At 49.2% G+C, this 12,073-nt stretch overlaps 1 protein-coding gene across 1 annotated transcript in view; it reads right to left on the bottom strand.

Moving 5' to 3' along the window:
* Nucleotides 1–11,241, bottom strand: part of Myo10 (myosin X) — a 201,753-nt gene extending 190,512 nt beyond the window's left edge. The window contains exon 1 of the mRNA XM_038321829.2: nt 10,756–11,241. Within this exon, the coding sequence (XP_038177757.1) occupies nt 10,756–10,776 (21 nt within the window). The 5' untranslated portion in view covers nt 10,777–11,241. The remainder of the gene's footprint in view (nt 1–10,755) is intronic.
* Nucleotides 11,242–12,073: the final 832 nt, after the last annotated feature.

Consider the following 12,073-nt stretch of genomic DNA (forward strand, 5'->3'; position numbering starts at 1 on the left):
GACTCCCTCATCAGCCACTCCCCCTACACGGGTGCGATGCAGGATGAAACAAAGCATCCACAGAGTCCCTGTCTGCATGTCTCCTCCCAGGGCACCTCACTCACGAGCTCTGACTCGACTCCCAGTGGAGCACACATTGCCAGAAGCCATTGCTCCCGGCACAGTGACAAGACTGTGCCCGCATGGAGACTGTCATCCGCATACTCTAGCTTTTCTTGCTGCGCCATTTCACCAGGTTCATGCTCTCACTGCCACCAGCACCACCCCCGACCCCAAGGAGGTTTGGATGTCTTGACGCCTTGGTTTAAAGAAAGCCCCCTCTGTCTCAATCTTCCTGTGTCACTGATCGGGGACAGAAATGTCTTGACGCCTTTTGTCCTGCGTCCTGCAAGGTCTCGTATATGACAAATCGCAGCTTCCATTTATTTGCTTGACTGGCTACTGCATGGGGGACTAAAGTGTCCTGAGGCTACGACACTGAGGGCAGAGGACCCCAGTCCCCCAGCCTGGCCACACCGATTCACTGCATTTCATGTCACACCTGTCCCTGCTGAAGAATGTCACACTAGATATTTCTTCAATGGAAAATGATGGCCATGAATTCTAGTAGAAAAGTCGACTTCAGAGTATTTGAGTAAATCCAGGGCCCTCGCGATGGCTCAGTGGGTACAAGGGCTTGCTGAGCAAGCCTGATGACCTAAGTTCCATGCCCACAGTAAGGAAGGAGGCGAGAACCAGGCCCACAGAGATGGCCTGTGACCTCCACATTTGCACCATGGCACACGTCTGCCAAGCCACACTTACTATGTATGTACCACGACTAATTGTCAAGCTAAAATAAACTGAATTTTAAAAGTTACTTGAAAAGGTAAAGCAAAGTCAGAAATCACATAGTTCTTTCCCAGCAACACCAATTTGGGCGTAGAGTACGGGCAGTATGATCTCTGAACCGCCACGGGACCGGAATAGAATAACAAGACAGCAGTTATCTCAGAATGGTCCTGGGCACAGCAACTGACGTTAACATGTGTGTGAAGGCAGCATATAGCCAACACGAGTCCAGGACGAACTGCTGACATCTACCAAGAAAAGGGGTCAAAGGCCAGTGAGAGAAAAACGACACCTCCTAGATCACGCACTAGCTGGTGTCAGGGACACGCACTTGTGACCCTAGTATTTGGGAGGCAGAGGCAGGAAGAACCGGAGTTCAAGGTCATCCTTAGCTACTGTAGCAAGGTAGTCAAGTCAGTGTCAGCCTGGGCTACGAGAGACAGTCTCTCAAAACCAAACAGCAAAACGGCTCTGTGCAGCACGGTCTGGGTTCATTTACATCACAATCTCGGGTAACAAAATTACAGAGGTTGGAGGAAAATGAGGAAGGGATGATAAGGAGAACCTGAGGGACTGTGGGAACAGCTCCCCGTGGGGACATTGTGGGCGGCGAAGCACTCGTTGCATGCTGGGAGCTGCGTGTGGTAATGTGTGCACACAGGTGTGAGTCTATGAGACCAGGGAAACCCGAGTGAGGTCTCCAGCCTACGCCAATGTCAGTTCTGATGCTGAGCTACTGTTTTGATACTGAACTATTGTTATGTAAAAGGTCACCACCAGGGAAATGGGGTGACAGGAAAGAGGAAGGACCTCCTGTACCCTGAGTGTTTTGCAGCATAGGGCCTGAACCCAGAGCCCGGCACAGCTGAGCAAGCAATCTACCGCAAGCTACACTTCTAGCTACTTGGGCAGATTCTAAGCCTATACTTAATTGTTTTTAAAAGAAACCAGAATAAAACTCCAAAACACACAAGAACAGGACCTGGGAAGCAACTTATTTAGGCGCACTGGGACTCTTGAGAAAATGTGACCCTCTCTCCGCACAGAGAACAACTGTCAGCTAATTTCTCAGCATAAGCAGCGTTTCCCTAACGCTTGAGGGGGGGATATAAGCGGAAGAGCATTGGTGAAGGGACCCGTGGGACAGCCAGAAGGAGCCCGAGGCACAGGTTCTAACTGTACAGGAATCTGATAGACGACTCAAATGTCAAGTATCAGCTACAAATGTGGACAGGCGCTGACACCCGAGGGAGAAACCAGAGCCCACACAGAATGAACGGCAGCACCGATAAAGGGGCGTTTGCGCCACATCACCCAAAGCCACGAGAAGCCATTAGGAAAGAAAAGAGCTGGGGAAGACTGAGAGCACACCACTGTGCTTAATCTGTACGGAACAGAAGGAACACAGCATTGTGGGCTCTTCATGCCAGAATCCGCTGGTCGATTTCTGGAAACATCTATTGTCGCAACCATTGGGAGTTGGGAATACTGACACCCAGTGACTGAGAGGTCAATGAGACTAAAAACCCTACTATGCATGGGACAGCTCTACGTCCCCACCTCCCTCTCCCATCCCCCGCGCAGCAACGTCGACAGTGCCGGGTTGGAGAGACCCGAAAAGTAGTACACTCGAACACACTCAGTAATCTGAGACTGGAAACTGCTGCAGGGCGAGTGACCTAGTTGGCCCGTAGCTCTGGCCTGCACCAGAAAATCTAAGGAAAGACAAGAGTTATCAAATCGAGCCCAGGGTTCTGGCTTGGTTTCTGAGAACTGTTAGCTCGCCATATGCACAAGGGGTTTGAAGAGCATTGCCGCTCTTATGCAATAGTAAAATGAGGGCCAGTCTCAAGGTGAGGACAAGGACCGGTGTCTTCCAGCTTGACCCTGCTAAGTCTCCTGTGGTCACATCCGTGGAACAAAGTGTGGGTGGAAATAGAAAGAGGCTGCAGGAAAGGACAATGGTGGCTCTGTTAGGGATGTAGGAAGTCTTAACACATTGGCTTCCAAATCAGTGCAAAGACTTTCTGAGTTAATAGATAATGAACTTAAACACACCTAGATCTCCCAGCACGTACCTAGGGTGTGTTCATTAAGTCCCCAAATTAAAACAGTAATCACAGACCAACTTGTGCCTATGGTTATCTCCAAAGACAGTACAAGGCAAAAGAAACAAAATTAAAAGAAGGCCATTTAAGTAATTCATCAAACAGATACCCAGCAAATATATATCCTGGTTCCCGTGAAACTTTGACCTCAAAAATGAACACTAGTAACCACGCCCAGATAGGGAGGAGGGTGTGTCAATCAGCAGCCTTGCTGGTAATCAAACAAGAAAAACTAAAGAGCCAGAGGTGGAAGCATAAATCAGGAGCCTGTGCTAACTTCCCCCACCAGGCTGTGCATTGCACCCATTCTGATGAGAAGCTACAAAGCCCCCCCACACACACACACAAATATATCAGCAGTGGTTCATCTGCACCTCCTACAAGGTGAGCTGACACCTTTCATCAAGCTTATGCAGTCTGAGCATCCAAGTAAACTTGTGTAAACCCTTTGATCATACACCCCCACGCCTGCACAATTTCATCTTGAAGAAATAATCAGACAAGCGTGCAGCGAGCTAGGTACCAGAAAGGGTTCTGGTGCTGCTAGGGCAGAAAATAATTAGCAACATCCTAAAAGGGGCCACGGGATTGGTACATCCGTCAGATGAATGGCAGTGTTACTACGCTCAGACCTGACACCCAGAGGTGTCTTCCTGCACTGTAGACTCCCAAGTGCTGTGCAGATCACAAAAACAAACAATATCAAAGAAATGCAAATCTTGGTCTTCGCTAGGAAATAATATGAACTTTGACTCTGCGCTAATAGCAGTTACTTTGTGTGTAGTCTCACTGACGATATTATGAAACCTTCCCAAAAACTCACAATAGAATTTAGCCATTCCATTTTAAGTCTCGTTTTTTAAATAATTTAAAACAAAATTTTACCTCTGTAAAAAAGGCATTATATACGAAACACACAAGAAAGTGTTTGTTTATGTTTAAGATACTTTAAAAATCAGAACAAAGGGGAAAACAAAAACAATTGCATGAGCCTATAATACGGCTCAGTGGGTAAAGGTGCCTGCTGCCAAGTGTGTCCACCTGAGTTCAATCCCTGGGACCTACATGGTGAAAAGGGAGAATCAACTTCTACACGTTGGCCTGACCTCTTCCCATGCCCACCAGTGCAACAACGGCATAAACAGCATGGGAACAAGCAACTTCCTTTTTATCTCTTTTTGAAGTCTTATTTTATGTGTATGGTGCATGTATCCATTTGCACCACGTGTGTGCAGTGCCCACTGAGGCCAGACTATGACATTGGATTGCCCACAATTAGAGTTACAGATGGCTGTGAGCTGCCATGTGGGTGCTAGGAATTGAACCCTGGTCCTCTGGAAGAGCAGCCAGTGATCTTAACCGCTGATCCATCTCTCAGCCCTACCAGCCACTTTCTAATTGTATCTCAGTCCCACCCCACAGGATGAAACCCATACCTAGCCCCATTAACAGGCTAAGAAACTATGACTGGACGGGTCATAGGCCCTAGGGAAGAGCCTACACTATTATGCTGTAAATGGACATGGTATTAGACTGACTTCTAATGACTAACCATTATACCCACAGATCAATGCATCCCTCAACGCTCGCCTAATAAGCTTCTATTTGCAGTAGCTGGTGATGAACACAGAGGCCCACTACTAGCCAAGGTGCCCTGAAGGGAACAAAGATACTGCACCCGGCTCCCAAGGCTCAGGATTCATTGCAGAAGAGGGGGTGGAAAGAGAGCAGGAGCCTGAGGCAGTGGATGACTGCAAGAAAACATTATCTCCTGGACACATGGGGGTAGCTGCGCAGATGAACTCATAGCAATTACAACTGTGCGTTCAAAACTTGCGTAAGCCCAAGCCGGACCAAATCCCACCCCTAGACATGGAGCTATTGACAACTGTTAGCTTCTGGGAGAACGAGAGACGGTTCCAAAGAGAGTTGACTCTGGTAAATCAACCACACTCCTGTCGAAGACCATAGCCAACAGTATCATCTGGGTAACACAAAATTGATCTTGAAGGATCAAAATGAAAAAAAAAAGACCCCAAGTTGGGTGTGCAGAAAAGTGGGGAGTGAATTAAAGATGAGGGATGGGAGGTGGATTATGGATTTGTGAAACTCTGAAAGAACTCTAAGAAGCATTTTAAATGTCATAAAAACCCTGTCTCAAAAAAACCAAAAATAAGTAAACAAAATTAAAATCGTTTTAAGATTTTAAATGTATATGGCTAGAAACAAAAGGACTCTCAAAGGTGTAATCTTCCAAATATAATCTTCCATTTTTCTTTACAGCATGAAAAGTATGGAAACCACATAAAAAGTCCTTGTTCTGGGCTGGAGCACAGCACCATGATAGAGTGTTTGCTGAGTAAGCACTAGGTACTGGGTTCTCCCTCAGGGTAGCAGAAGGCCTGGGAGCACAAATGGGCTTGCTTTAAGAAATGGTGAAAATTCACAATACGGCTATATTGGTTATGACATATATAATTAGATGAAAATATTTTGAAGTTCCCCAAGCAATCAGTAAATCTATCACTCACAAGCCCATTCACGTTTCAGCCTAAGAACTGTTGTACGAACTCTGTGACAGCATCAATAACTAACGCCCTGGCCCAGCAAAGCAAGCCTCCTAAGACTGACATCCACAAAACAACTTCCTGGGGATGCAGCTCACTTGGTAGGAAGTACTAGTACTAGTATGTGGTAGCTCAGTGCTAGGAGCGTACACTGGCTGTGGTGACATTGTGATTACAGACCTATAATCCCAGCATTGAGGAGAAAGAGGCAAAGTTCAAGGCTATCCTCATCTAATAGCAAGGCTAAGCAAGCTACAAAGCAAGTCAGCAGGGGCTACCCAAGAGCCTATCTCAAAGAGGAATGAGGGGGTGGACAGATGCTGGAGAGATGGCTGAGCAGCTAAGCAGGAAGCTCAGCCATTGGCTGCTCTTCCTGGGGACCTGGGGTTCTATTACCAGCACCCACATGGTGGTTTACAACTGTAGGTTTGAAACTCCACTTCGAGGGAAATCCAACGCCCTCTTCTTGCCTCTGGGAGTACTACACACAGGATTTATTCACCACCAGGGGCCTCTTCCTCCTCCTCCTTTTTTCTCCTTCTCTTCCTCCTCCACACAGGTATCTCATGTATTGAGCTGGCCTCAAACTTCCCATAAAGTTGAGGATGACCTCAGGCTTCTGACTTTGCTGTCTGCACCTCCTAAGTGGACTGCTGGCATAAGCCACTCTTTCCTTTTTCACGTGTCCTGGGTACCTAACTCAGGCTCCATCCTCAGCCTCTTTTTGACTTCTAAGTGTAGCTCTGATCACTGACCTTTAAATACCCACCACCTACCACATGTAGGGCTTGATAAACTTTACCTCCTATTTGCCTAACAACCAAGCAAGGCAGACACTAGAACACCCACCTACTATCAGTCAAAGCCTGGGAAGGCATGCTAACCACAGGGATCTTACAAGTGCTTTGATCCCACGGAGGGTGCCGGCTGGGTGGATGCTAGGAATGCAAGGCGTCCACTTGCCTCTACAAGGCCCTTGCACAGCTAGGGGAAACGGTACCAAGCCTCACACAGACTTCATCAGGGACTTGTTCTCCCAAGCCCCCCGCAAATTCAAAACGTGAAAATATCTATCAGTCCCTCTGAAGCCACAGTTTTGAAATGCATTAATCAGGTACTACCACCCTACTGGTCACAAGAGTGGATGAGCACGGTCAAGGTTCTCATGCTCACAGGTGAAGCCACGGAAAGAGGTCAGAGCTGGGCAAACAAACACTGCCCTTTCTCTCCAGGACTCTGGTTAAATGCTGAAGGCCTGGCGCAGACCAGCTTCTAATTTTGAGAGATGTAAAATCAGGCCATGTGATGTGGGGGAGGTGGGCTTTCGTGGCCTCCCCTGGACAGAAGCTCAGTACTCTGGGCTAGAACAACTGTCTGTTTGCAGCTGTTCCTACAGCTCTGCTGTCCCGGATATGGGGTGGGGGAGACTTGACAAGAGAAATTCTTCTGGACTGTGCAGACAAGGCAAGGGACTATAACCCTATTGGAAAGCACATCAAAGGGGACCCAGCCAGTACCACCAAGAGATGTTGTAGCCCTCAAGATCTGGCAGGACAAAGGTCCTCAGCACCTCTCCTGCACACATTAGGAACTGATGAGGTGTGGAGAAGATGACAGAAAATATCAATGTGTCAATTTTCTTGTCACAGGAAATGTGGCTGGCTCACACACACACACACACACACACACACACACACACACACAAGCTCCACTAGTCAGAGGGAGGAAGAAAGAAGCTTGGTGGGGTCTATTTCTAGTTTAAAATGTTTTCTGAATAACTCCAGGTAACAACTGAAACCATGGTGTGTTCCCAAGTTATGCAGGAGCGTGTATATGTGTGTGTGAGCATGTGTGTGTGTGTGCTGTGTGTGTGGCGTGTGTGTATGGTATATGTGTATGCTGTGTGTGTATATGTGTGCTGTGTGTGTGATGTGTATGGTACATGTGAGTGCTGTGTGTGTATGCTTGTGTATAGGTATGTGTGGGCTGTGTGTGTGATGTGTATGTATGTGTGTAATAGAATGGTCTGTGTGTGTGTGTGTGGCTGAAGCTCAAACTCAGTGCCTCCACCACTAAACTACACCTCTAGCCCTCCTCTGAACAGCATTGGGCTAAACCTCTTCCAAGTCACATCGAACCAGCCTATAAGAAATAGGGTTATCTAGCATATTTTCATTAACAAGCTGTCTCTTGAAGCATTAATATCTGCTTTCTATATTTAAATTTATGTGCATGCAGCTTCTACATATTTATTATGAAAAATCAATGTGTCCATTTATATCTTGCTGTTAATCCAAACAAGGGCTTGCTCTTGTACGGCCATTATGCCACACCTATGCCTAAAATAAAAAGCGGAGGTCAGCTCTTCTGGAAATGCTTGGTGCTCCACTGTATTCCAGGCAGCCCTCTTGGTTCTGGGGACGGGAACACGGAGCCCACAGCGAACCTCAAAAATGTTGTACAACTGAACCTTTGCTATTTACTGTTTGGGGAGGTTGTTGTTGTTGCTGTTTGGTTGACTGGTTTGGTGTGTGTGTGTATTTTATTGTACATAATTACTTCTGGCCATAGACATACCTAAATTTAATTTCTTCCTGAACTCAACTTTTCAGTAACTTCGCAAGAAACGCTGGAAAAGCAAGCTCCTTTGCGTGAGCACACACAATTAACTCAAGAGAAGCCATAAAAACTTAATGAAGGCCATGAAGAAACTGAAACCTGACTGGGGAGTTGGGCACGGTCTCTTCAGCCAATCCTGGAGCGAATTTTGAAGGCAGCGGTATCAGCTGATTGGCACAAGCCTTGAGAGCTTCCCTGGACGCCACTGGCCCCTAGCAGGAGGCCTGCTCCCAGTTAGAGCAGGCAAGTGCAGACAAGAAGCACACACAGGAATGAGGGCCGGGAGGCAACTGCTTCACTCAGGGCTGCTCGCCTGGGTGTAGCTCTGTGGCTGTAGGCCTGCAGTAACAGCTGCATACATTCTGGGATGTCACCCGTTGAGAGGAAGGCTATTAGCACTGGCAGAGCCAAGGCCAGAGAAGCTGTTCTCTTTTGCTATGGGTGCAAAGAGCCCCTCCAGCAAAGAGGTGACTGGCCCACAATGTCAAATGGACCCAATTTGCAGAGACCATGTCCAGGTCTGAGCAACAGCAGAGATTCGGAAGTGCTTCCTACTTCCTTGTTGACTGCCTGACACAGTTTATTTTTTAGCTGTTAGCATGAACTTCAAATTGTTGGCTAACAAGCAACAAGTCATTATCTCTAAATCACAGAGAAAAAGTTAGCGAAGAACTGAACACTCCTCAGAAAGGAGGAGACCCTATAAGCTGACTGCCCTTGGTCACTGTTATTTCTGTGCCTTCTAGTCTCACGGGATAAGAAACACCTTCACCCAACAGTTAACAAAATGGTGTTCTAAGACATTAAAGCAAAAGGGTGTATGTTGGGAGTGTGTCTCCAATCACGACACAATTGTTTAGCTTTTTTACTGCCCTGCTTTATGTGTGGGGCAGAATGCTGATGGCTGACTAGAAATCTCCAGGATAACATAAACACACTGGCAGATTTAAAAAAAAATTAACTTCCAGAAATACCAGCCATCAGCAGGGAAGAGAAAGAGCTGTGGATCTGGTAATACATTCTTCAAATAAGGCTCTTCACTAGAAACAGGAAAAATGAAATAGGTAACCTGTAAAAAACAAAAGAAAAGAAAAAAAACTTCACTGTTATTTCCAAGATCACTCCGAGACACGGAGATCTCCTCCCAAAGAACCAACATATAAAAGAAGCCCCTGGAGTTACTTAAAAATGCTACAACTTAAATGTCAGGATGCAGGAACTGACAGGGCATGTTATCATGAAGTTCCCACCACTTGCACTAGGGGGCAGAATTCTACCCCAAGGGGAGACCTTGAACTCCGCAGGTCCTCAGGCTTAGGGACAACTACATACAAATTTTCCAAAAGACACCAAGTTAAGAACTATTTGCCCTAGAAACAGAACTTCACCTTTCTTACAGATAAAAGTCCAGCCTATCGGTCATTTACTCCTCAAATGTGCCAGTGACTTCCGACAGGCATGAAACAATAGCGCAGGAATTGGGAAATGCTATGGGGTCACAATTTTCAATATAGTTCTCTTCTTCCTAAGTGATGAATGATTAATTTCCTTTCCAGGCTGCCTTTTCAGGGTGACAGAGACAACCACTTTGGAAAAAGTCAATTCTACCATTACACAATACATCACTGTGGCTATTCTAAGCGGCTGCCTGAGAATACAGTAAGTGAACGTCAGACCTTGAAACACTATAGCCAATTAAGTCTGATAAAGCAAGTTAGCTAACGCGGAGGGAAATTCTCACTACTCTCATTTGCTGGAAGATTCTAAGACTGTCCCGGATTCACAAAACATCGCCCTGGCTTTCTGCGAAAATCACATCAGTCTCCCTTAAGTCAGCTAAGTTTACTCTGAGCCACTTCAAACCTCTAAACTTAAACAGAATTTATTAAATAAACACAACCAAGAAAGGAATCGGTGCCAAGAAACTAGAGCGGCTCTCCATCCCAGGGGGAAAGGGAACTTTCAAGTCGCGTCTCAAGTAACTGTGGTGTTCCGCCCTCAAAGACCCTAAAACGGGCATCGGTTTCATCTTCTAAAATAACCTTTGTTTGCCCTAAACGAATTTTTATTTAAACTTGAATTGAAGATCTGCCAAAGAATGGCATTAAATACGTGCTCCGGAATTATCCGCAAGCCCTCCTATCCGAGCGCCCCTAGCTAGAGCACGGACTTGAAGGCCCAACGAGGCAGGGCAAGCAGTGATTGGACTCTGCCGACCCAGCTCGCACTTCGTTAGCCCGCTGCTCTGGAAGCCACTGGCCCCAGCACAGGAAGCCCGCACGTTCGGCAAAGGAAGTTCCAGATCTTTCTTGGAGAAAGGCATGTCCCGGTTGCGCCTTTTACCGCGTTTCCTGCACCCTGGCCGCCCGGCCCGCAGCTCTCCCCCGCCCGGCGCCCGCGGACTCACCTGGCGCGGAGTGTCAGCTAGCCACCCACGCCCGGGGACATGCGAGAGCAGGACAAACCCCAACCTGCCTAGGCTTACTCATCCGAGACTCGGGGCCGGCGGAGGGAGTGGGGTTTCAGGAGACTCCCACAAAGTTTCCCCTCCCCGGGACGCGCAGGCGCCGGGGCGCGCGCGGTGTGCCGGTCCGGGTGCCGGTCTCCGCCAGGTCCTGGCCGCCACTCACCTCGGGGAAGAAGCTGTCCATTGTTCCGGCGCCCGCACCTTCTTCCCAGGCGGCGCGGCTGCAGTCGCGGAAGTCAGCGCAGCGCGGCGTGGCGCGGCGGCAGGTCCCTGGAAGCCACGCGTGTCACGGCGCGCCTCGGGGCGACTCCAGCCCGCGGAGCCGCCGCGCTGCCATTCCCCGGTCGCCGCTGCTCCTCCGCACCTTTTGTCCGCCTCTCGGACCTCCTCCGTCCCAACCGCAGCCTTTGTCTCTTCTTCCTCCAAGTTCCTCACTTCTGGCCGAAGTGCTCGCGGGCGGAGAACAGCTGTTGGCACATTCTTCCCGAGCTGGGGGAGGGCGGCCAGGGGCTGGCGACGCGCCTGCCTCCCTCTGCGCTCCGCCGGGGGCGCTCGGTCCGAGCGGGGGGACTGCGGATCACCAACGCGCCAACAACGGTGAGCACTCCGGCCCCAGGCGCAGCCGGCTCTCGCCAGCGCCTGCTCTCGCTAACCCCCGGGCTCCGCCCGCCCCGCCCCGCCCCGCCCCATAACCACGCCTCCACGAGTAGGGCCACGCCTACTCTGGGACCGGCCCCGCCCCCGAGAGCTCCTCAACCTGCCGGAGTTGAGGGTCTGGGCTCAACTATATCCAGACCCCGCCCACTCGGGTGCCTGGTCACGCCCATTGTAGCCCCGTCCGCAGCCTGCTGAGGCTTCCCACACGCCGCGCCCTCTCCCAGTTACCAACCAGACCACACCCACCGGATGCCCGACCACGCCCCCAAGGGACCGGCCTTCAGCTTTACTTGTGTGCTTCAGCCGCGAGGGCCCCAACTACCCACCTAGACCTCTGAATCCTTGGCTGCCATGTGCTTCTCCTGGGTCTTCCTGCCACCTGTCTAGGCGCCATTAGAGGATTTGACTCTTCCCTCTGGCCATAGAGACTAGATAGTTACAGGGGATTGGAGAGGGGCCCCGGGACGGTGACTGTTAGGCGCTCCAGGTACCTGCTCTATGCCTATCTCATCAATTCGGCTCCGCCGGTGAGCGATCGCTGGATAGGAAGCGGAAAACGGGAGACGAATCCGAACTTCTGGAAGTTGCCTTTCCGTGTCGAGTTTCTCTGTTCCAAGTCGCGTTAGAAGTTTTCGTGATAGCCGCCGGGAAATGTTTTGTACACTGGAAGGGGACGTGCCCTATGGCTCCTTAAAAAACGCAACCCTGGACATAAAGAAAATAGAGCAGATGGAAGAAGTCCTGGTTCCCACCGAGGTAACTCCTCTAGCTTTAGTGTGGCCAGGAGTCTGGGGATCTGTAGCACAGACTGGGGTTCCTGAGAA

The sequence above is a fragment of the Arvicola amphibius genome, chromosome 3, assembly GCF_903992535.2.
Source record: "Arvicola amphibius chromosome 3, mArvAmp1.2, whole genome shotgun sequence".
NCBI classification, from domain to species: Eukaryota; Metazoa; Chordata; class Mammalia; order Rodentia; family Cricetidae; genus Arvicola; species Arvicola amphibius.